The sequence below is a fragment of the Ochotona curzoniae genome, unplaced genomic scaffold, assembly GCF_017591425.1.
Source record: "Ochotona curzoniae isolate NIBS_2020 unplaced genomic scaffold, NIBS_Ocur_1.0 scaffold_274, whole genome shotgun sequence".
In the NCBI taxonomy this organism is placed as follows: domain Eukaryota; kingdom Metazoa; phylum Chordata; class Mammalia; order Lagomorpha; family Ochotonidae; genus Ochotona; species Ochotona curzoniae.
Genome location: NW_024467101.1, coordinates 10,956,346 through 10,980,259, shown reverse-complemented (window position 1 = coordinate 10,980,259; position 23,914 = coordinate 10,956,346). Strand labels below are relative to the sequence as shown.

The 23,914-nt window shown below is 45.9% G+C and overlaps 1 protein-coding gene across 1 annotated transcript in view; it reads left to right on the top strand.

Moving 5' to 3' along the window:
* Positions 1-23,914, top strand: part of GRK3 (G protein-coupled receptor kinase 3) — a 108,094-nt gene that overhangs the window by 7,368 nt on the left and 76,812 nt on the right. The window contains exon 2 of the mRNA XM_041003887.1: positions 16,049-16,125. Within this exon, the coding sequence (XP_040859821.1) occupies positions 16,049-16,125 (77 nt within the window). The remainder of the gene's footprint in view (positions 1-16,048; positions 16,126-23,914) is intronic.

The following is a 23,914-nucleotide window of genomic DNA, read 5'->3' as shown; positions in this document are numbered from 1 at the left end:
CAGCAAGCTTGGGACACAGGAGGCATGGGAAACGGGGTGTTGGTCAGTGCAGAGAAGAGCCAAGTGTTGATGCCCCCCCCCCCAAGATCCATAAGCAGGTGAATCTGGAAGATTTTTATCTCAGTTTTCTTTTCCTTTTTAAAGATTTATTTCATTTTCTTTTTTTTTTTTTAAATTGGAAAGGCAGATATACAGAGTGAAGGAGAGACAAAGATCTTCTGTCTGCTGGTTCACTCCCCAACTGGCTGCAGTGGTTTGGAGCTGAGCCAGTCTGAAGCCAGGAGCCAGAAGCCTCTTCTGGGTCTCCCACGCAGGTGCAGGGGCTTGAGACTTTGGCCCGTCCTCAACTGCTTTCCCAGGCCACAAGCAGGGAGCTGGGTGGGAAGTGGAGCAGCTAGGGTACAAACCAGCGCCTCTATGGGATCCCAGCACATGCAAGGTGAGGAGTTAGCTACTAGGCCTGTCTCAGTTTTCTTCCTTTAACGTTAGTGAAGTGTGCATCTAGAACTTTCTGTACATAATACTTTGTATAGTTCCTTTTCTTTGCCTTCCGCTTCCCCTCTACCCTTCTTTCCCTGCCTCTCCTCCAATCCTTGTCTGTCATTGCACAGTAGGGGCAGCCCACGAGTGTTCATGGGGCACTATGAACGCATGGAAGCAGGCACTGAGGCAGATTTCCGTCTCATTTGAATGAACCAGAACTGTAGTGTAAAAGCAGGAGGTGATTCATCCTGGCCTTCCTGCAACATGAACAGACTGCTTCTTAGTAACGTGGGGCTGGACCCCCTCCCGTTTGAGAGGATCCTGGAGGGGGGTCCAGCCCCCTCGTGCCTTTGGCGGGTGCTTTCCACCCCTGACGCACAGGCAGGAGTCCCTGGGGAGCACCTCCGGGAACCGCGTGGCACGGGAAAAGCTGTCTCGTCATACACCCCGCACACCCTGTCTCTTCCTTTCCCTTTGTGGTCCTCTTGCACCATGGGCTCAGTCCCTCCCAACTGTGGCAGAACTTGAGACCTGTGAAAGCAGCTTCCCCAGCCCGCGCTGTCCTGCCTTTCCTCACTCCATTGCTGAAGTCTGCACATGTTGGATCATCTTCCTACATCTGCCTGTGAGGATGAACTAGCTTAAGTATGAAGGACGGAAAGATAGCAGTGAGAGGATCATCACTGATTCGGTTATGGTAAGACTAGTAAATAAAGCATCCTTTACCAAACTTTGGGCTTCCATTGAGAGGATATTTTTTTGGGGGTGGGGAGTGGGTTAGGGTGTTTGAATGATTGAGAATTCGTAAAGGTGGGCAGTGATTAAGACACTGCCAAGTCCCGGCTTTAAGTCCTGACTCCATTCTGTATTCCAGCTTTCCACAAATGAGTATTCTGGGAGTGGTGAGGGTCCATGGGTTTGGGTCCCTGCTACTCCTGTGGGAGACCTGGATTGAGTTCCCATGTCCTGGCTGGCTGCAGGTGTCTGGGGAGTGAACCAGCCACGGGAGCTGTCTGTAACTCCAATATATAATTCATACATGCAAATGAGTAAAAATACAATGTATTTATATATCAGGGAATGAATATTTGCATCTGTCAGAGTTGGAAACTTGGTTGTAAGGTACAGGTCTGTTACAGTGTGCTGAATGCTAGGCACTGTATACTTCAGAGAGAATGAGCGTCTAGAATGATTTTAGAAGCAGCTGAGCTTCGATTATGCTGAAAATGATTCTAGGTTCTGTGTGTGTGTGTGTGTTCTCTGTTGAATACATGAAAATCCCATTGGCTGTGGAACACTGCAGGGTTCCTATGTTTGAGTAATATGACATTGTTTTTGTATCTCGTGTGATGAAGTCAGTCTGTTGATTTTGATGATCGTGTCTAGATAATATGTCTGCTTACGTGTTGTGGTTGTTTCTTCCGAATTTTCTGCATCTGCTTTGAGGGTTTGATTGGAAAATAACCTCAGAGTTCCACAGAATGGCATTTGCACAGCTGTTGAATCCTGCAGACTTTCATTTTGCTTTGTAAATGTCTAAGATTGTGATGGTATTTTGGCTAAATCTTTTTAGAAGATATGGAAGTATTCAGCATGGTGATAGGGTTTGTACTCCTTTTCAGATGGCTTTTCAGAATTTATTCATTTGAAAGAGACAGAGGTAGACAGATGGGGCCGAAGCTGGGAGCTGTGAACTCCATCCAGCTTTCTTACTGGGGTGGCAGGAACCAAATCCCTGGCCCCATTATCCCTACCTCCCACGGTCAGCAGCAGCTCAGGGTTGGGAGCTCGAACCAGGTAGGGATGTGGCTGCTTACCTATGGCATGTGGGTGTCTCAGCTGGCGTTTTAATTGCTAGGCCAAATGTCCACCATCCTACTCTATCTAAAGTGCACCTGGGCCGCTATTATGGCTCAGTAAGTTAAGCAGCTGCTTGGGATGCCTGGCTTCCCACTGGAGTGTGGGTTTGAGTTCCAGCTCCTCAGGACTTCTGATTCAGCTTCCTACTAGTGCATGTTGGGAGCAGGAAGTGATGGCATGAGAAACTGGGTCCCTGCCGTCGGTCTGGGAGACGTGGATGGACTTCCGGGCCCCTGGCTTCTGCTTAGCCCAGCAGCGGCTGCTGTGGGCATTTGAGGAGTGAACCAGTGGATGGAAGATACTAATCCGTGAGTCCGTCCATCTCTGTCACTCTGCCTTTTGAGTAGATCAAAATGAACAAATGAATCAATTAACATTGAAAAGCAAAAGTGAGCCCAGTGTAAAAGATCAGGACAGTGAACCTTATAAAGGTCTTTAATCCCTATTCTTTTGAACCAAGTTTGCTGTCTTGTCTTGTGATACAATACACTAACTGGGAAAGGAGTTGGGCTGAATACTTTGTTATCACAATACTTGGGCATAGGATAAAGTGTAAAGTTTCTGTGAAACTTTAAAAAAAAAACACTATTTATTTGAGAGGTAGAGAGAGAGTCAGAGAGACAGAGAGACACAATGTCCATCTGCTGATTCACCCTTCATCTGCCTGCAGTGACCAGGGATGGACCTGGCCAAAGCCAGGAGACAGGAGCTCAAGCTAGTTCTCCTGTGTGAGTGGCAGGCACCCCCCCTTACCGCCTCCCAGGGTGTGCGTTAGCAGCAGGCTGGAGTCAGGGAACCGCAGGTGTGGATCTAACCGAGGCGCCTGAAGCGGCCCATGGATGCCTCAGCTGCTAGGCCTCATGCCTGCACCTGTACTGTCTTTTGCGTGCGGTGCTGGAGGAGCCACTGTTTGTGTTTTTGTTTCCAGCGGACGTAGAGGAAGTTGATTACGCAAAGCAGCCCAACTAGATTTAATATAGAAGGGAAAAGTTACTTGTGCACAGTAGCAATTTTTGAATAATGAATTAAAAGAAAATTATGTTTAAGATTTTTGGCTGTCTTCCTTCCCTCCCTTCCCCTCCCCCCAAGTAAAACTATGAGAGTTTATGTGGATGGGGCCTTTTTAGGCTTTAACATTTGGTCGATTTTTTTTTTTTAAATCGCATGTGTAATAGCAGCTAGTGTGTCTGTATTTCCGATCTGTAAGCAAGTGACCCTGCTTGCCGCTGAAGAGATGATTCAGATTATCTAACAAATCCAGGCTACTCAGTAAGAACAGCATTCCTTGCCAGAAAATGCCATCCTAGGAGACTGCAGAGTTTTCAGTGAGGCGTTGTGGGTTACGGGTTACCCCACGACTGTCTGGGCCAGCACAAACGCTGGTGGAACAGACACACACAAAAAGACTTTGTTCAGAGCACCTTGGCGGCTTGAACCTTTTAAGCCCTCCTCTCTTGTCCTTTTAAGAAACTCGTGCTCGAGGACCCAGCTGTCCATTGGGTCCACATGAAGACAGATGATGATAGAGACTGTCTCGCTGGCTGTGTCAGTTAGATCCCGGTGTGTACTTGTTGGCTGACCTGAGGAGTTATTGTATGTTTGTGCCTTAGATTAAAACCTCAAGTTTTTTTTTTTAAACACACATGCATCTAGAGCTTTATAGTTTACGTGTATTCACATTTTAGCTCTTGCAGTTACACTTTGCAGTATGTAGAAATCTAATAAAAAAGCAGCCTGTCTGTCTGGGAAACTGTGGCTCTCTCCCTTGAGGCTTATGCCTTTCCTGTGGTCCAGGGTTCAGCTGGCAGGTCTTTCAGGTTGGAAACTAGATATCATCACAGTCCTGGGTAACTGTCTCTTATCACAAAAGCTCATATGGCTAGCTCCACCTACCTGGATAACTCTTTCTATAAGTCTGTCATATCTGTCTTAAGATGCTTATGGAAAATCCGAGAAGTTGTAGGTGCCCACTCCCGAGAGTGCACGCACAGCTGGGGATTGGGTCATCGTCTCTCTGTAGGGTGGCGTTATGACACTGGGTGACTTCTGTGACAGCCTGTCTTTCTGTGTTTGCACATTTTCTGTTCCCCTTGATGGGGCTGTCCTCTCCTGGAGTTGTTAACATCGTTGAAGCCAACACTGGCACTGCCCGGACTGGGAGCCCTTGCTGTCTCTTTGCCCTTTGTGAACATCTGCAATTTTCCTTTACGGAGGGCAGGCTTCTTCTTTTTTCTTTTTTCTTTAGAGATTCTTGGAAATGACTCCAGTATTGTCATCCCTATTTTAGCAGGAGGAAATTCAGGTTCAGGGGGAAGTTCATTGCTCAGGGTCACATGGATAATAAATGGCATAGCTGAGCCTAGACTGAGATCCCTGAGTTCCGGATGTCGTGTGTTTCCATAAACTTTCATCAGACTGTCCTTTTTTTTTTTTTTCCCTCCGTGGATTTCATTCTAAGGGCATTAGGTTCTTGGATTCTGGAGAGCAACACTGTCAGCCTCAGACATTAGTTACTCACTTCGGACACTTGTCGCCTTCCTTCAGTAAAGATTACCTGTGTGGCTGGCATTGTGGCGTAAGCAGGTGAAGCCAGCACCTGCAGCATTAGGATCTCACATGAGCGCTGGTTTGAGTCCTGACTTCTCCACTTCTGATCCATCTTTCTGCTGATGTGCCGGAAGAGCAATGGAAAATGACCCAGGTGCTTGGACCCCTGCCATCCAAGTGGAAGACCTGGAAGAAGTTCCTGGCTCTTTGGCACCCCAGCTCTAGTGGACATTTGGGGAGTGAATCTTAACTCTGCCTTTCAAAACCATAAATCTTAAAAAAAAAAAAAAAAAAAAAGAAAGAAAAAAAAAAAGAGAAAGACAGGGAGAGATAGGGAGAGATTACCCCACAAAAGGGATCTCAAGAGGTGTTCTAGTGACATAATTCCACCAGACGTTTTGACTTGATAATTAATGGGGAGCAATTTCTTAGAACAAGATGTCAGGTTTCATCCTAAATAACAGGATCACGGTGAACAGTGATGGCAGTGTTATAACTGAAAAAGCTGCCTGTCAGGGGCCCCTAAGGTTTTTTGCATAGCATTTGGTAATGTCAAATGCAACTTTATTTTCTGAAGCAAAACTGAAATCCATCTCTCTCCATCAGGGGGTAAGTGCATAGCCTCAACATGAGCAGACTTGACAGTTCCTATGGATACATAACTTGATACTTGTTAATATTAATAGTGCCTTTTAATTGCAATGGAAAAGCTAATGGATTGGATTGCATATTTAATCTCCGAGGAGAAAGGCTGTTGGGATTGTACCAAGGTGATGATCCTTTGCCAGGGCCATATTCGAGAATATTCATGTCTTTCCTCCTTTGACGGATGTTATATATGGTGATTTCAACTTTGTCAGTGATAACATGGATCCCTCTCAGCCCATGAGTGACCTACTTAACCCCTTGTTCATAATCACAAGTGTGTTTACTTTGAAAATACTTATTTGAAAGAGTAACAGAGAGAGAGAGGAGAGAGAGAAATCCCTCGTTCATCAAGGAGTTCACAGTGATCAGAGCCTTTCAGGCCAAAGCCAAGGAGCTGGGAACTCCATCTGGATCACCCACTTGAGTGGTAGAGGCCCAAGCATTTGGACCATTTTCTGCTGCTTTTCTCAGGCACGTTGACAGGGAGCTGAATCAGAAGTGGAGCAGCCAGGACTAGCACTGACATCCATATTGATATCCATATACATAGTATTGCAGGTGGCAGCTTTACCTGCTGTGCCCGACACTGGGCCCCATAGGTTGTCTTCATGGGAGGGACAAGTCCATAATTTTTACAGATCCTAACTGAAGCATTAAGGGGAAGATGATGGTACTAAGATTTGCTTTAAAAATGCAGAAAGACAGTAGATCAAAGTAGCGATTTAGACTCTCGGTAACACTGCTAATCAGGTGCCACATGATGGGACTTGGGAGGATTGCTGGCTATCTTCTGCTGTTTTGCATGCCTGCAATTTTTCACAATAGTAATTATTTTAAAAAATATTTATTTATTTATTTCAAAGAATGACACAGAATACGAGCACCACAGCAGGGGATTGCACCAGGCTGAAACGAGGAGCCAGGAACTATACCTGGGTCTCCCACATAAGTGGCAGGAATTCAGTCCTTTGAGTTGTCTGTCACCTGATGCTTTCCAACATATGTGTTAGTAGGAGGCTATCTGGGAAACTGGGTAGCCAGGATGTGACCCAGGCACTCTGCTATGTGACATGGGCATCCCAGGAAGTGGCTTAATCTGAGGTGCCACATTGCCCATCTATATAATAGTTTTAAAAACTAGGGTTGGGGCAGATATGTGGCTGAGTGGTTAAGATATCCTTCCACATGTCACGTTGGCATATCTGGGTTCAAGTCCCTGCTCCATTTCCCATCCAGCTTCCTGCTAATGCACACCTGGAGAGGCAGTAGGTGATGGCTCAGGTGCTTGGGGCCCTATCACTGCACAGGAGACCTGGTTGAATTTTGAGCTCCTGTCTTTGCCCACCCTCAGCTGTTAGTAGATATTTGGGAAGCAAACCAGCAGATGGAGGAGAGGTACCCTCTCTTCACTGTATCTCAGGCTCACTTTCTGCGTTACGCTTATAAGTAAGTAAAAATAAGTTAATTAAAAAAAAATACAAAGACTAGATGGCCAAGTATGAAGAGCCCAAGTGGCTCCTTGCAGGGCCTGGGCGCTTCCATTTAGCCCTGTGAGGAGCCCCCTGTGAATCTAGGCTAAAAATTCCCGGGATGGCATACAGCATCCAAGACAAGTGTGCAACACCCCGTGTGACCCAGAAGGCTGAGACCTGGGGAGGAGGAGGAACCGTTCTTAGGAGGCTGGGTTAGAGGACTCAGAACGGGGCTCTGTGCCGCTCGTCACGAAGATGCAGGTGGACCATGAAAAGATCAGTCTGCAGGCCGAGTTCTGGGTGTTCTAAAATGAGTGAATGGATTTACCACCTCTGGACCCACGTGCGGTCTTCCGATGGAAAGAAAGAAAAGAACACACACAGACTACTATCCATTTACATCCTGAGATGTGAATTCACACCGTCTTAAGTGAACTTCATACAGATGTGGGCGTCTGCTACATCCCAGCAGTGAGATTCAGAAAACGACTCTGGTACTCAAGATGTGCTATCCACCTGCTGAAACTCCACAGGTGTAAAGTCTCTTATTAACAGTAATCGCTTTTTATTTGAAATTGAAAGTTTGTTAAGACATCTCAAGCTGTCATCAAAGAAGTGGTTTTGGATGTGCCGGTCCCAACAAGGCATCGTGTGGTCATCGTCAGTGAGGCCAAATGTGAAGGAGAACCACACTGTATTAAAAGACTTCACAGAAAGACTGAATAGAAGGAGAGCCGCAAGTAGGGACCAGGCGGGAGATGTCAGCTTCCCTCCCGCCAGTGTTCAAAACCTAGATGAGGGCTTTAAGGAACCCGACAAGTGAACCCCTAAATTATATAGAAGGAAAAAATGGGGGCAAAAATGAACACTAGGATTTTGAAAAGTGGAATTATGGCACTCTGCTGTGCCAAGTATAAAGCAGTGGTGTAGCGATGAAAACTGTGGATATGTGTATGTCCCTTCTATCGGTCTGTCACTGGTCTGTCCGTTTATATGCCTGTCCATCCTACTTGTCACCTGTCTGTTGATCTGTCTGTCCGTCTTTGAACCATTTCATCCACCCGCCCATTTAGCTGGTGATCAGTCTGTCCAAACCATCCATTTAGGTGCTGCTCCGTCCCTCTGCCCATCCGGTCTCTGTTCATCCGTACGCTTTGTGAATATAAAGAGGACATTTTGAGTTAAGGGGGAGAGTTGATATTTAACCACTGCTGCCGACTATCACAGTTGTAGTTCCTCTGCATGGCTACAAAAATAACTTCCCGAGTGCTTCCTGAGATAACCACGGAAGTATCGACAGTGTGACAGTCTGAGGGAATGCAGTTTTGTTGGTGTGGAGAGCACATAGAGGAGGAGGTGACTGCATATGATGATGCAAATGAAGCTCTCAGGTGACAAAAGGGCATCACAAACCAGACAGAAAAGCAAGTACAGGCTGAGCATGCTGTGTCTGAAAATGATTAGGAACGGGAGCTCTGTGGATTTCGGAATGGTTTTTGCTTTTCTGGAATGTTTACGTAGGTGTCATTGAGAGATCTTGGGGCTGGGATTTCAGTTTTCAAGTGCCAGTCACTGATGCCTGCCGGACGCCTGCTACACACGGGCTGAAGGCAATCCGTGTTGTGTATTTAGTGCATCCGAAGCCTGGCTGTGATGTGTCCCATGAGATCGTCCGTGGTGGTGTTGCTTGGGTGTTCAACATGTTTGGGATTTTGGATTTTTGGACTAGGGATGTTCCATTTGTGGTAGGAAAAAAAAAATGACCTCAGTGACCTTCTGTGGGGCATATTTTAGTGTGTGCATCTGTCTGCCTGGCTACTGTTCACTGAGATGCTGGTCTGCCTCTCGGTGTCCGGGCAGGAGGTCAGAGGAGGCCTGGGCTGTGTTTGGATGTTGAGGAAGGCCAGTGCCTTCTCTCCCGTGAGCCAGCTTTTTGTGGCTGTCCATTTTGTCTATCAGTCTAGTCATTGCAAAGGAAGAGTTTGCTTAAAAAAAAAAAAAGCCACAAAAAACTGGACATGAACATCAAAGGATGGTAATTTAGGAATTCTCACCTCGCTACAAAAATAAGTGAGTCTGAAAATAGAGACTGTTTCCGGCCTGGCATTCTCCCCCGCCCCTTCCCCCCCACGTTTTGTTTTGTTTTGTTTTGTTTTGTTTTGGTTGTTAATTGCTATTTTGTGTTTTGCTTGTGTGGTCACTGTTTCAGCCTAGACTGAACTCATGACCCCTCATGTGTTTGACCCTTTGTTTTCTGTCACTTCATTCTTGTCCATGGTCCCCTCCCCTCCTGGGATTCTGTAGTTCAGACAAAGCAAGCTGGGCTCTGTGGCACTGTGTAGCCACCCCTGTGTGAGCGTCTGTGCCCCGCCATGTGGGCACTGCTTATTTACTCTGTCCCCACCCTCTCCTTGCAGATGGTTGGTGGGTGTTGGGGCTCATTGCCCACTGCCCTCCAGTGTCCGGCACACAATATGTAAGGAGTGGATGCATGCACGAATGAATGAATTGTCTCTTCTTTGCAAGGACTATGCGTATTTGGCGTGCTGCTAGACAGAGCACATATCTAGAATTTTTGTCTCTTTAAAGACAGCTGTGGCAGAGATGTGACTAGAAATTCTTGGGTTCATTTTAGTGTGCAGAGCTCTGGGTCATCACTGAACACCTTTCCCAACATCAAAAGCGTAGACTATGAGAAAGATTCAGTAAGGTAGGAACCCCTTGTGGCAGGAACCTCTATTCTCATACTGATCCTGTAGGGAAAAACCACTCTTGAGTTGGACCGTAGTATTAACACATTGGTTTCACTCATCTTAGTTTTCAGACTAACTGACATGAATATGCATAAGGGATGGCATTTCATGGAATTTGTACTCTTGAATTCAGTCCTTTGTGGGCTTTCATGGCAACGCGTCCTTTGGTGTGAACTAGTACTGAAGTTTGGGACCAGCATGACTGCTGGCATCCCGCTGGGATTTCCACCAGTGGTGAGGTACTCAGAAAAGACAGCAAAGACAGTACATTGTGGGAAATGGGCCGATGACCTTAAAGGGCCAGTGGACTGGACGGAAGGAGAGGGCCCACCTGCTGCTTAGCAGCTTCCTGCTGCTGACCGCCAAAATGGGCCTTCAAGAGTGACATCAGGGGGAGGTTTTCATAGTAAGAGATGGTGTCAGAGAGGATGATATGTACAGAGTGATTGAGCTGGGACAGAATCTGTTTGCTTGGCAGGCAGCGAAGACATCGAGGGTAGCTGCCATGTAAGAGAGGTGGCAGCAGGGTGGAGTTGACGGGGTCCCTGTGGAACTGCTCCTGTAGCGTGCAAAGAGATTGGGGCATTGAGAAAAAAACGAGAGGCCTCTGCAATCTTTCAGACACATTTAAAATGTATTTATTCTCCTCATTTGATAGGCAGGGAGATAGAGAGGAAGGGAGATCTTCCATGTGCTGATTTATTTCACAAATAGCTGCAACAGCTGAAGCCTGAGCCAGAAGCTCCCTCCAGGTCTGCCCTGTCGGTGGCAAGAACCCAAGTACTTGGGCCGTCCTCTGCTGCCTCTCCGGTGCGTTAGCAGGAGGCTGGGTTGGAATCAGAGTAGCTGGGACTTAGATGATGCACTATGGCTTAGCCCCATCCATATACCATCTCCGGTGAAATGTTCAAAGCATTTGTCCATTTTTACAATTAGGTTGCTTGTTTTCCTCATCTTGGCTAAAGATCCTTCTCCTTCATCAGATGCTGACTGGCTGGTGTTTCCTCTTAAGCTGTGGCTGGTCTTTTCATTTGTCTTCAGTGTTGTTTGAGGGAGAGAAGTTAGTTTTAGCTGTCAGGTTTTCATTTATGGTTCATGCCTCTGCTGTCACACATGTCTAAAGCCTTCAGCTAACCCAGGCACCAAATTGTTTCCTTTGAGAAATTTTGTAGTTTCAGTCTGTATATTGAGATGTGTGATACACATACACCTCAAGTTACTTTTTGTATATGGTGTTAGAGGACCAGCTGTGTGGGGCCGTTGTTGTAGCCCAGTGGTTAAATCCTTGCCTTGCATGCGCCAGGATGCCACATGGGCGCTGGTTCATGTCCCAACTGGGAAAGCAGTGGAGCACAGCCCAAAGCCAGCACAGTGACGCAGCAGGCTAATCTCCCATCTGCAAGCATCATACCAGCTGCCCCACTTCTGATCCAGCTTCCTGATTGTGGCCTGGGAAAGCAGCAGAGACTGGCTCAAGTGCTTGGGGAACCCTATATTCATGTGTGGAAGACTGGGAAGAAGCTCCTGGCTGCTGGCTTTGGGTCAACTCAGCTTTGGCTTTTGTGGGCATTTGGGAAGTGAACCAGGAGATGGAAGACCCCTCCTCACTCTGTCCTTTAAAAATAAATAAATAATAAATCTGCCTTTAAAAAGAAATACATCTTTAAAAAAAATCATACCGTAGCAGGAGCTGTATTGAAGAGGCAAATAAAGAAAAAAAAAATGGAAAGTCAGAATGGAATAGGTGGTCAACAGCACGGTTTGGTACTCATGGACTTCCAGAACACTCCTCTAAGGGTATTGATAAGGGAGAATGACAGAATCATGCCAGGTGAAAGGCTAATCCTAATATATGAAGATGCTGGAAAATGCACAGAACATCTGACTCCTTGAAGAGGAGGGAAGGGGTGTTCATCTCCAGAGAGAAGTAACTAATATGGAGCAGGAACAGAGCTTTGGCTCGCATGAGCTCAGAGCGCCTCAGTCAAGGACATATTCGACAGTTTCAAACTCGAGCGTCGACGAACAAGCTGATATCTGGGTTTTCTTTCAAAGAAGTTAACATCCAGATTGTCTTTGATATCACTGGTATCCAGGCAGCTCCCATTTAAACGCTGTATCAGGAGGTAGCAATTTCCAAAAAAAGCAGCCAGTATCTGATTTATTTCCTCAAATATAACAGATGGATGGGAGAGCATTATGAGTGATTTAGTCTAGTGAAGTATAATTAAGTGCGGAGGGCAGTAGCCGGGTAAGCTTCTGTAGTGCAATTAGTGATGGGGGGGGGGGCATCCCTGCCACACACAGTTGAGCTTTTTTTTTATTTTTTATTTAAAGCAGGTTCCATAGTTTGAAAAGTAAGTCATTTAGGGCCAGCTTGGTGGTGCAACTGGAGAATCCTTCACTTGTTGGTGCCAATATCCCATCTGGACGCCAGTTTTGAATTCCAGCTGCTCCACTTCCCATTCCAGCTCCCTGCTTATGGCCTGGAAAAGCAGTGAAAGATGCTTTGCTGCACCTGCACCCACATGGGAGCTCAGGAAGAAACTCCTAGCTCCCAACTTCAGACTGGCCCAGCTCTAGCTGTTGCAAGCCCATTTGTCAAGTGAACCAGCAGAAGGAAGATCTCTCTGTCACTCCCTCTTCTCTGTAACTTTTTGACTTTCCAAGTAAAAACATACATTTTTTTTAAAAAAAGAAAAGTAACCCCTTTATCTTGGTCCATGCCCTGCTCTGAGTCTCTTCATGCCACCCCTGAGCTTGCTAATGTGGCTTCCCCTTTTCCTGCTCCTTGTGAGTCCCGTGATTCTTGTTCTCTTGCTCTTCAGACGGTTATGCATTTATTACACGGCTGCGTTCCTATAGAACATAGTTTTACTTTCAACTTTGTCATTGGGCGGTCACACTTTGAGTCTGAGAGCTGTGGGGCAGTGGCAGATGGTCTAACATGAATAATTGGAATCCCAGCATAGTCACACTCACACATACACACACACGCACACTGAGAGTTTTTCAAAACTAGTGAAAGACAGAAATCACAGATTTAACAAAATCAGAGAATCTCAAGAAAGATAAATGTCAGGGGGAAAACAGAGTCCTCTGTGTGTCTCGTAGTTAAAGCTGCTGGCAACCAGAGACAGGGGCACATGTGAAAGCCATGAGATCAAGGAACAGCAATACAGAAAGAGGGACAAAGATGAAAATGACAGCATGATTTCTTGCGTGAACCATGCAAGCAGAAGACAGTGGAACAATATCACTGAGTGCTCGGAAGAAACAAAACAAACCTGCCCGCCTGGGATCCTACGCCTGGTGAAAAAACAAAGCAAAACAAAACAAAACTTTCGAATGTGAAGGCAAAATAAAGATGCTCTTAGAGAAAGAAAAACTGAGACGTCATTGCTGGTTGACCTGCCCTTCTAGAAAGGTTTCGGGAAACTCCTTGGGCAGGTATTTGATGCCGGATGACACTTGGATCCTCACAAAGAGCCCCGACAATATTTTTTTTTTTAAAAAAAGGTTGCATATGAAAGCTATTACCTTGTTTTTAAAAAAAATTCATTTAAAGGGTAATTGCATGTGTAGAGCAAAAAAATGGTGAGGCTACACACCTACCTTTGTATATATAACTCCTAAAATTCAGTAAGACACAAGTTCTCCTCAAAATGGGAAAATAGTTAAATGAATGCTTCAGTTTCATTTCAAAAACATTTGAATGACCAGTAAGCACACAAACATCTTCTTAACATGGAATCGGCAAATTAGGCTAGTGCTCGTCTCTCCAAATCTTTTGAAAAACACTGATTATTTTCTGGTGTTTCTGTCTTCGCTGTGAAGTACCGTCCATGGTTGCCTGACTTTCCATTCCCTTAATTGAGTACCCAGGCTAACTAAGCAGATTTTATCCAGTAATCACAAACAACAGGAATCCAATCATCGTGGACAAAGTGGCTCAATGTTATCCATCAGGGGAGTGCGAATTAAGATATGAGAATGCACCCAGCAGAGTGGCTAACGTTAAAAAAGAAAAAGACTCCACAACTCAAGTGTTGGCAAGGATCTGAAGTAATTGAAACGCTCACACTCAGGGATGTCAACTGGCAGCACCAGCCTGAAGCACCACACGGGCGTTTTTCATAACGTTAAGTAGGATTCATCTCGTGAACCAGCAATTTCATTTCTTGGTATTTATCCATCGGAGATGCAGACACACGTCCAAAGACTTACCCATAGCTATTTAAAGCACCTTTATTTGAAGAAGCTCTGGACTAGAAGGCCCCCAAATGTGTGTCAACAACAGATGGGTGAATAAGCAAACTGGAGTATCAGACAATGGCATACTACTTGGCAGTAAAAAGGAGCTAAATGCTTACGCACACAGCCATGTGGATGAAGCTCGCTTATGTCAAGTGGAAGAAGCCAGAGACAAAAGGCAACATGTGTAATTTTATTTATGTAAAACTCCAGAATTGAAGCATGTGAAAAACATATGCCCTGGAAACTGGGCAGGAGCTGCCTGGCTTGAGGGCTGTGGGGAGAGGGGCGGGCGCCATCTGGGTGTTTCAGTGTTATCTACACAATGGGATGGGAATTCCTAGGGGGTCTGCGTTGGTCAAAACCTTCTCTAACAGCTTAAGAATCTGCATTTAATGATGTAGAAATGATACCCCAAGGATTAAAAAAAAGTTTTTTTAATATTTATTTATTTTTATTATAAAGGCAGATTTACAAAGAGAAGAAGAGACAGAGAGAAAGATTTTACATCTGCTGGTTCACTCCCCAAGTGCCTGAAACAGCAGGAGCTGAGCCAATCCAAATCCAAGAGCCAGAAACTTCTGGGTCTCCCACTGCTTTCCCAGGCCTAAGCAGGATTGGAAATGGAGCAGCTAGGACATGAGCCAATGCCTGTATGGGATCCTGGTGCTTACAGGGTGAAGATTTAGCCACTGAGTCCTCGCACTGGGCCCAGGAGTTTGTTTTTGTTCAGGCAGGTTTTTTTTTAAAGATTTATTTTTATTATTTTTTCATTGGAAAGGCGGATATACAGAGAGGAGAGACAGGGAGGAAGATCTTCCATCCGATGATTCACTCCCCAAGTGAGCACCACGGCCAATGCTATGCCAATCCGAAGCCAGGAGCCTCCTCCGGGTCTCCCACGCGGGTGCAGGGTCCCAAAGCTCTGGGCCGTCCTCGACTGCTTTCCTGGGCCACAGGCAGGGAGCTGGAAGGGAAGTGGGGCTGCCGGGATAGAACCGGTGCCCATATGGGATCCCGGGCGTGCAAGGCGAGGACCTTAACCACTGTGCCACCGCGCCGTGCCCCAGGCAGTTTGTTTTTAAGAATGAAAGAATAGTGGCCAATTGACCATAGCCTTCAGTAGACTGAGACTGTGTTTTCTGCCTCCTCATGTGGATGAATGATCACCAGTACTTACCAAATAACTCATCTTTGCCCCACGTTCTTTTCTTGCCACTCCTGTTACAGATCCAAGTCCTGTGTCTGTGTGGCTCATTTTTGATGACCCCTCTCCTGGTTCATAAATCAGTTTGTTTATCCCATCTTAATGACTTCAGCTTCATAATGAGCTCAGGGTCTGTTTTCCTTCGAAAGCGTTCAGACTTACTTTTGATCCTGTGTTGTTCTGCCAACGATTTAGAATACGCTCATCTGTCTCAATGTTCTGTGAAAAGCTTGTTAGGATATTGATGGGGATGATGGGTGGTTTTATAACTGCATTTGGATAAGCTTTGCATTTGTGCGATAGGGCAGCTCTCTGTTCACTGGTTTAGTGCACCTTGCCACTTATGAAAATCTCCTTCTAATGTCTCCCAGTGCGATTTTCTAATTTTCCTTGTGAAGTTTTTGTACGTATTTTGAAAGATTACCTTTAGGATATTTGATGTTTCTTATTTTCTTGCAAATGAAATCTTCCTTCTGATTATGTTTTCGTGTGTGTGTGTGTTGGTATATAGACATGTGAGTTTTTAGAGTATTCAACATAGGGAACTTTGGCTCTTGTTGGCAGAGCTTGGTGTGTGTGTTTGTGTGTGTGTGTGTGTATACATGTGGGGTTGTAAGTGGGCTATGTGTGTATATACATTTTGGAGAGTGCTGCCTATGTGTGAGGTGGGCACTGAGTGCCAGCAGAACAGTTCTCAAGTTTGTAGGTGATAGTCCGGACAGCTGTGACCTGGTGGTGAATGTCGGGGCGACATTGATCCTGGGGATGGCAGCTCATGGTGCTGGCTGTGTGGATAAAAGATGTGTGTTCCTCCTTTCTTTCAGTATCCGGAGTGTGATGCAGAAGTACCTTCAGGAAAGGAATGAAATCACGTTCGACAAGATTTTCAATCAGAAAATCGGTAAGTCCTGCCCATCCACCCAACACGCTGTCATCTCGCTAGGGATGTGTCTGTGTAGCCCCTCGTGGTATGTAGCAAATTGCAGGTAATTAATACGGGACTTCCTGTTTGCTCGTGTTCCTATCGAGACACCTCGTGAATAGGCCATTATGAAATGTACCAGTTTGACTTTGGTTGAGGTGGTTTCGTTGTTGCCCTTGTGGAAGGGCTGGGGACTCAATAACCAAAAAAAGGGTCTCTCTAGCAGAGATTATTGCCCAGTAGGTTATGCTGCCACTTTGGGAGCACTGGTCCATGTGCTAGGACCTCTGCTTCCAAACCAGCTCTGGGAGGCAGCAGATGCTGGCTCAAGCACTTGGGCCCTACCACCCCTGAAGCCTCCTTTGCCTCTGGGCCTTGGCCATCTCCTCCCACAGCATGGTGGATTGGGTTCCTCGATCACTCCAATTTTCCCAGCTCTGTTGGTTTTGTGTGCCATTCTTAGTTGGAACCACCTTGATCACTCCTGTTCCCATGGTTCCGTTCCTAGTGTGTACTCAGCAGGTCACAGGATTCCCGCCTCCTGCTCATTACACACACAGGTTGGGGACTCATCTCTCACTGGCCAGTGTGTTGGACCTGGTCTGTGCAGAGCAGTCCTGTGAGATGGACTTGCTGGTGACCCAGCAGTTGTTGCCTGTGAGAGTTAGGCGCGTGTAGGAGAATTACAATAGCGTGGCATTTAAAGGCCTGTGAAGAACAAGATATCAAGAGCTCTTTGGCCTTCTAGAACCTGGCAGTTGGTTGACAGGTGGCTGTCAGCAGGGTTAAGTAAGGCCTGTGCTCTGCCTTTTTTTTTTTTTTTCCCCTTTTCATTTGCAATAGTATGGTCTCAGCCAGGGTGGGATTCGTTCTGTGGTTTCTCAGCCAGCCTGTAGTATGGATCTGCCAGGAAGCCTAGATCAGCTGCTGGGGCTGTGTTAAGCCTTCACAGTGGCTTCTCCAGACTGCCCAGCTGAGTTCTGCAGCACTGAGCAATAACTGCTGTGTGACCAGGGGCCTTGATCTTGCTGGGGCTCCCAAAATGTTGCACAGCGTGAGAATGTTCACATCGGACCCAAGTGTAGAGTTGTAAAGGGAAGTCTTTACTGTCCAAGCTTGGTAGCAGGGCAGTAGCTTCCAGAGTGTCGTGGGAGCTGCTGTCATCATCAAGCTTGGACAGCATCCTTGTTCCTGGGCTGTTGTATGGATCGGCAGGTGGTAGGATCAAGGCCCTTCACCCTCTTGATTGGTTCTCAGCAGATGGAAAGTCTTCAATGGAATGGTTTTGCTAAAAAGATTTGTCTTCATGCACAAAAGTGGGTTGAAATAGTGAACACACACATTTCACATCCCTGTATTCACTTAAAAAATATTTATTATCTTTATTAGAAAGGCGGATTTATAGAGAGAAGAAGAGACACAGAGAGATCTTCCATCCACTGGTTCACTCCTCAGATGACCATAACAGTTTGGGGTTGGACTGAGCTGAAACCAAGATCCGGAAGCCTCTTCTGGGTCTCCCATGTGGGTGCAAGGTCCCAAGGCTTTGAGCCACCCCTTCATTGCTTTCCCAGGCCACAATGGGAAGTGGAGCAGCTGGGACACGAGCCAGTGCCCATATAGGATGTCAGTGGTAACAGTTGGAGGATTAGCTTGTGACATCACTGTGGGGACCCCATAGTTTTGGTGGTTGTTGAAAAGTTCTACAGCTGAACTGTGCCTGGCACTTCTGCACGGTGTGTGCGACTACATCTCAAAAGCATGAGTGCATTTCTGACTTGAAAAGTCAGAGAGAAGGAGAGACAGAGAGAAAGATCTTCTGTCCATTGGTTCACTCCCCAGTGGCCGCAAGGGCTGGAGGTGAGCCGATCTGAAACCGGAAGCTCTTTCTGAGTCTTCCAAGTGGGTTCAGGGTCCCAAGGCTTTGGGCCATCTTGGACTGCTTTCCAAGGCCCACAGACGGGGATTTAGATGGGAAGCAGGGCTGCTGGGATACAAACTGGTGCCCACATGGGATCCCGGTGGATGCAAGACGAGCACTTTAGCCATTAGGCTACTGTGCTGGGCCCATATCTCTGATTTCTTACATCACTTCCACACCTTTCTCCCAGCCAGCCAGTGACAAATGTAATGAGTCCTAGTGTACGCTACCACCCAGTCTTTCTAAGCATCTCAGGTTCACAGCTATCCTTGCACTCTGGGTTTGGAATCAGAATGCAGGAGTTATTTCATGTTGAGATTGATTAATGCTGCCTGTCAATGCAGAACAGGTGTTCCCCTTCAGGCCCAGGTAACTGGCTTTGGAAGAAACAGGGCCCATTGTGTTGTAGGGTATCCCACATTCTGGACTTCTCCATTTGCTGCAGCTTGGTGGCATTTAAATTCTGATTCCTGTGATTCTCCTGTCATTTGATGGCTCTTGCAACATGATTAGGTGTATAGCCTCAGCTTTTTCGGGAAGATTTTGCTTGCTGGAATCTGTGCTATGTGTCCCCCCCCCCCCCCCCCCCCACGACATGGTATCCCTGTGGTCACCTCTATAAAGGATGCCCATAAAATGTGTCAGCCGCCTAGTTCCTCACCCCAAACTGTCACTCATCTCCCCTTTCTTTTTTGTTGATAATCTTTGCCTCCATCAACTATTAGGGAGTTGTAAGAGAATGTTCTGCCTGTGTCTTCTTACTCTTACTCGACATTAAAATCGGTGAATTAGAGTTAATACTGTTTGGTTACTATTTTTCTCCCCTAAGCTCTGTTGCAGTTGTAATTTCATCATATACAAGGCCAGGGGCACATGTTGTTGGGTTAATCCCGTCTGTCTGTGGACAATCTACTTAGCGTCTCTGCACACTGCCTCCCATGAGAGGAGGCATGTTTCAAATTATCAGGGGAGGGGGGCGCTCCAAAGTAGATACCGAAAACCTGAATTCTGCAAATGGTATTATCTTGCATAAAGGCCTTTGCGGTGAATGTCATGTCATATCACATACGGCTCTGGAAGGCCTTGCATTTTGTTAACACTTCTTGTAGAGTCTGAATATTCATTATTTTAAATCTATCTGAAGTTACTTGGTGCCTGACAGATTTTTTTTTTGCTAAGAAAGATCGTTTGTAATATGTAATGTTGGTGAAAGCAGCTTTATGGAAGGGTGTTTTGGATGTCAGCATTGGAAGTTTCAGTTGTCATCATTTTCAGATTTTTAACTATCTTCTAACTGTATTTTCAAAAGATTTATTTTCTTTTATTTGAAAGGCAGAATTACACAGAGAGAGAGACACAGAGAGACCTCTGGCTCAATCCCCAAATGGCTTCATTGGCAAGAACCAGGCCAGGAACCAGGAGCTTCCGCCAGGCTCTCACACGGATGCAGGAGCCCAAGCACTTTTGCTGTTTCCCCAGCCCATTAGTAAGGAGCTGGAGTGGAAGTAGAGCAGCCAGGACTCAAATCGGTGTTGCTATGGGATGCTGGCATCCTCAGTGTAGGCTGAACTTGCTTAACCACCTTGCCTCCAGCCTCCATCAAACCACATTATAAGTCATAAGATAGATTGGCAGTTTTATGTACTGAAACGGATGAAAAAGTAACCTTAAAATCTCTCCGTTGTTTGTTTTTTGGGTATTTTTTTGTGGTTTTGTATACTTAGAGAAATTTTGATTTCCACAGGAAATACTTAGAAATCTCTTTTCAGGAAAAGGACTTTGTGAATTGGCACTGTGGCAAAGTATATTAAGCCTCTGCCAGAGGTGCTGACACATTGTATTGGAGCCATTTGAGTCCTGGTTGTTCTGCTTCCAACCTAGCTCCCTAGTAATGTGCCTGGGAAAGCAGCAAAAAATGACCTAAGTCCTTGGGACCCTACATGCTCTTGGGAGTCCTGCAAGAGACTCCTAGCACCTGACTTTGCATTGGTCCACCTCTGGCCATTGCAGCCATTTAGGGTGTGAACCAGTGGAAGAAAGATCTCTCCCCCACCACCCTCCTTTTTTTCTCTGTAATTTTGCCTTTCTCCTAAAGAACAGAAAAGAAAAAAAAAAAAAGCTGTACTTGAATCTACTTTTTTACAAAAACAAAGGGACTTTGTAAGGTAGTAATTTCAGTTTGGTCAGTCTGTTTCTGTAGTGAAGCATCCACATTTGTTTTGAAAGCCCATGGAGACTGGTTGAGGGTACTTCACAAAGTTTGTAGAAACTGAAGCTAAAAGACAAAAAAAAAAAAAAAAAAAAAAAAAGTATGACAGATTTTCAGAAAGTTCATGGAACGTTCGTATTAGCAAAAACATAGGCCCAAATGCCAAATAAAATGGTGTCATGGTTTCTGGATAAATGTCCTTGGAAATCATACCATGTCTGAGACCAGCATACAAAATAACTGAGAAATTGCAGTGAAAATCAAAGATGGAAAATGAGTAAAAAGGTTTGAGGGGAAGAGGGGAGGAAGGAAGGAAGAAAAAAAAAGGAGGGAAAAAGGGGACGCTGATTTTCATGGGAACTTTTCCTTCTGCAGGCAGAACAAGCATGTGACTTCCCACTGCAGACTGTGCCTCTGGGCAGTTGAGCGAACCTGCTAGTCTCATTTTACCTGCACCCTAGTTATCAGTGCCTTGGTTAGTGCATAGCAAGGCACCGAAACTAGTCATGGTAACTCCCATGGACCCCTCCAGCAGGAGAAATTTAATGGCAAGGATTTGAAAGCTAATAGGTTTGCCAGCCTAAAGGTATGGGGTCTGGGGGCTCATCTCCCAGTGTTCCCTTAGTCCCAGTAATGTTTGGATGTGAAAAGACTGTTGACACTCCGGTTGCTTTTGCAAATTCACCTTTAAAAAAAAATGGTAATCATAGTTGCTCTTACAAATAGAACGATGACTTCAAAAAATAAACCAAATATTGGTCATGTACCTGGCTTAGCCTGTTCATTTTCCTTCTCTCCTCTGCACCCCGAATCTCTCAGATGCCTGCCCCCCCAACTCCTCAGGAATTCTGGAGGCTGTGCCTTATGGGCAGGTGGCATCTCCTAGCCTAGGCAGAGCCCTGCACTAGGCAAGAAGTGATAGCCAGACCCTGCTTTAGTGGAGAACAGAAGCTAACAGGACAGCCTCGCCTGTAGGTTTTTGAGTATGAACTTTCCCTTCTTGCCTGGACCTTTCCTCCTGGGTAGCATTTTGATTGGGGAAATTCAAGTGGAAACCCTCAGTATCAAGACCCTAGTCTCCCCTTACCCTCGGCTGCCTGTTGCTGCATTGCCTTTTCAATTGAAAATCCAATTAGCTGTGCTTAGTCAAGTGTTTATCTCTGCTGTGTGAAAGCTTAAATGGATCTTTAACTCTTTCTCCCTGGCTGAAAGTCTCCACCAAGGCATGAATAATTGATACAGAATTGAAGGGGGCCCCCAGGGCTTCTCAGCTGGAGACAGGTTGCAGGGCAGGTCAGGATGAGAGCCCTGGGCGAGTTTGTCAGGGGGAAAGTGACTCAAAACAAAACAAAGCAATAACAACAAAACACACCTGGATAGCAGCTGGTTCTCAAGTTGGTTTCCTATCTATCCCGAGGCTAAGGAAAGGTTGAGAGGAGGAGTTGAGACAGGAAGGGGAGGATCCTTTGGACCTTGGCCACCTGCAAAATTGTCCTCTCACCTCCCTTTGCCTTCCAGCTCTTGCTGTTAGGAAAGCCTGGGGCCAAGTATTTTCTCCAGGACCTGGTAGCTTTCCCCCACCCTCTGGCTGATGGACAGAAAAGATTCTTTTGGGTGTGGGTCAGAAGAGAAATCCCAGGCCAGTCCCTGGAGCAGGAAGAGTCAGCTAGGCCCTCAAAGAGACTATTGATCACATTTGGAACACAAGAGAGAAACTAGGACACCTTCTGAAAGGAGCCAAGATTCCTGCCTTGGAAGATGCATTGATTGTCTAAGAGAAGAAAATTTCATTGCTTTGAGTGCAGATGAAAGATTGATTTTATTTGTTTCTTAATATCCATTTATTTATTTGAAAGTCAGAGTTAGAGGAAGGAGGATCTTCCATTTGCTGGTTCATTCCTCAAATGGCTGTAACAGCCAGAGCTGAGCTGATCTGAAATTAGGAGCCAGGAGCTTCTTTTTGGTTTCCCAATGAATGCAGGGGCCCAAGCACTTGGTCCATCCTCCACTGCTTTCCCAAGCACATTAGCAGGGAGCTAGCTGGATGGGAAGCAGAGCTGTCATGCCACAAACACAATGCCCATGTGGGATGAGGACTATGCAGGTGGCAGGTTTAACTGCTATGCCATGTTGCCAGCCTCGAAAGATTGATTTTAATAGAAATCACTGTAGGGTGAGTGTTTGGACTGATGATTTAGACACGAAAGATATCTGTATCCCATATCCTATCAGAGTACCTGGATTCCATTGAGGACTTGAGCTTCTTGTTAATGCAGACTCTTGGTGGGGGGAAGGGAGGGCAGTGGTGACAAGTCAAGTACTTGAATTTCTGCTGCCTTTGCGAGAAACCTGGATTTGACCTTGGTCATTGTAGCATTTGGGGGAGTGAACCGGCAGATGGCACATCTCTGCTTCTCAAATTTTTAAAAAAATTGATCAGGATAATGTTGAACTTAGATCCAAACACTTTGATACCCATTTAAATGCAAGTAGTTTAAATGTCCTAACTAAATGACAGAGATTGCTAGTTTGGTGAAAACTTCCCAGTCTCAACCTTGGTATTCCTCCAACACACCCACTTTCAAAATAATGGGATAGGGGGCTGACAGTAGGTTAAACCGTCACCCGTGACACTGGTTCTCACATGGATGCCGGTTCATGTCCCGGCTGCTCCATTTCTGATCCAGCTCCCTGCTAATGGCCTGGAAAAGCAGTGGAGGGTGGCCTAAGTGCTTGAACCCCTGCCACCACCCCTGGGAGACCGTGATGAAGCCCCTGGTCTCATTCTGGCCTAGCCTTGACTGTTTTGGCCAGCTGGGGAGTGACCCAGCAGATGCAAAATCTCTCTTTTCCTCCCTCCTTCCTTACTCTCTTTCTCTTTTCCTTCCCTCTCTGTAACTCCACTTTGCAAATATATAATCTTTTTTAAAAAATGGAATGGAGAACAGATGTCCAGTATAAACGCTAATGTCAAAGAGACCGGGATGTTTATGTCAGTGTTAGACAAAGTAGACATCTGCCATGTGTCACTTGGATAAAGAAGGGCATTTCTTATTCATCAAAGACTCATTGAGTATCACAGTTGGAATGGATGCACGCTTATGAATTCCACTCCTGGGTGTTCACCAAGGTGACTGTTTGCAAGATGATTTGTATAGCAACGTCCACAGCAGTTTTAGTCCCAAATGCCCTCAATGGAAGCAGGCTCAGTGGCCATGAACAAGTGAGTTGTGTTAAGTCTGTGCAGTCTAACACCTCCCAAGGGATGTCTGAGAGCGAGGCTACCATCCCTCCCTAGGTTGTGTGTTTTCCTATAGTCACCCGTGTGATGAGGTTTGGCTTATGCACGGTGAGAGACGAACAATAACCAGTAATGAAGTAGAACCCTTATAACAGTGTACTGTAAGACACGTTATGGGAGCATCCTTCCTTTCTCTCTCGCTGTCTCTCAAAGCATCCGCCTGACTGCACCGTATCTTTGAACTGTGGTTGACCACAAGTATCTGGAAACTACAGAAAGCAAAACTGTGGATCAATGGACACAATTGTGATTGTGGGCAACAAATAATGTGTAGAAAGTACGCTCTCTTAGTTGCCTGTTGGGCAGGCATTGGCCAAGGCACCTGCTGGGATGGCTT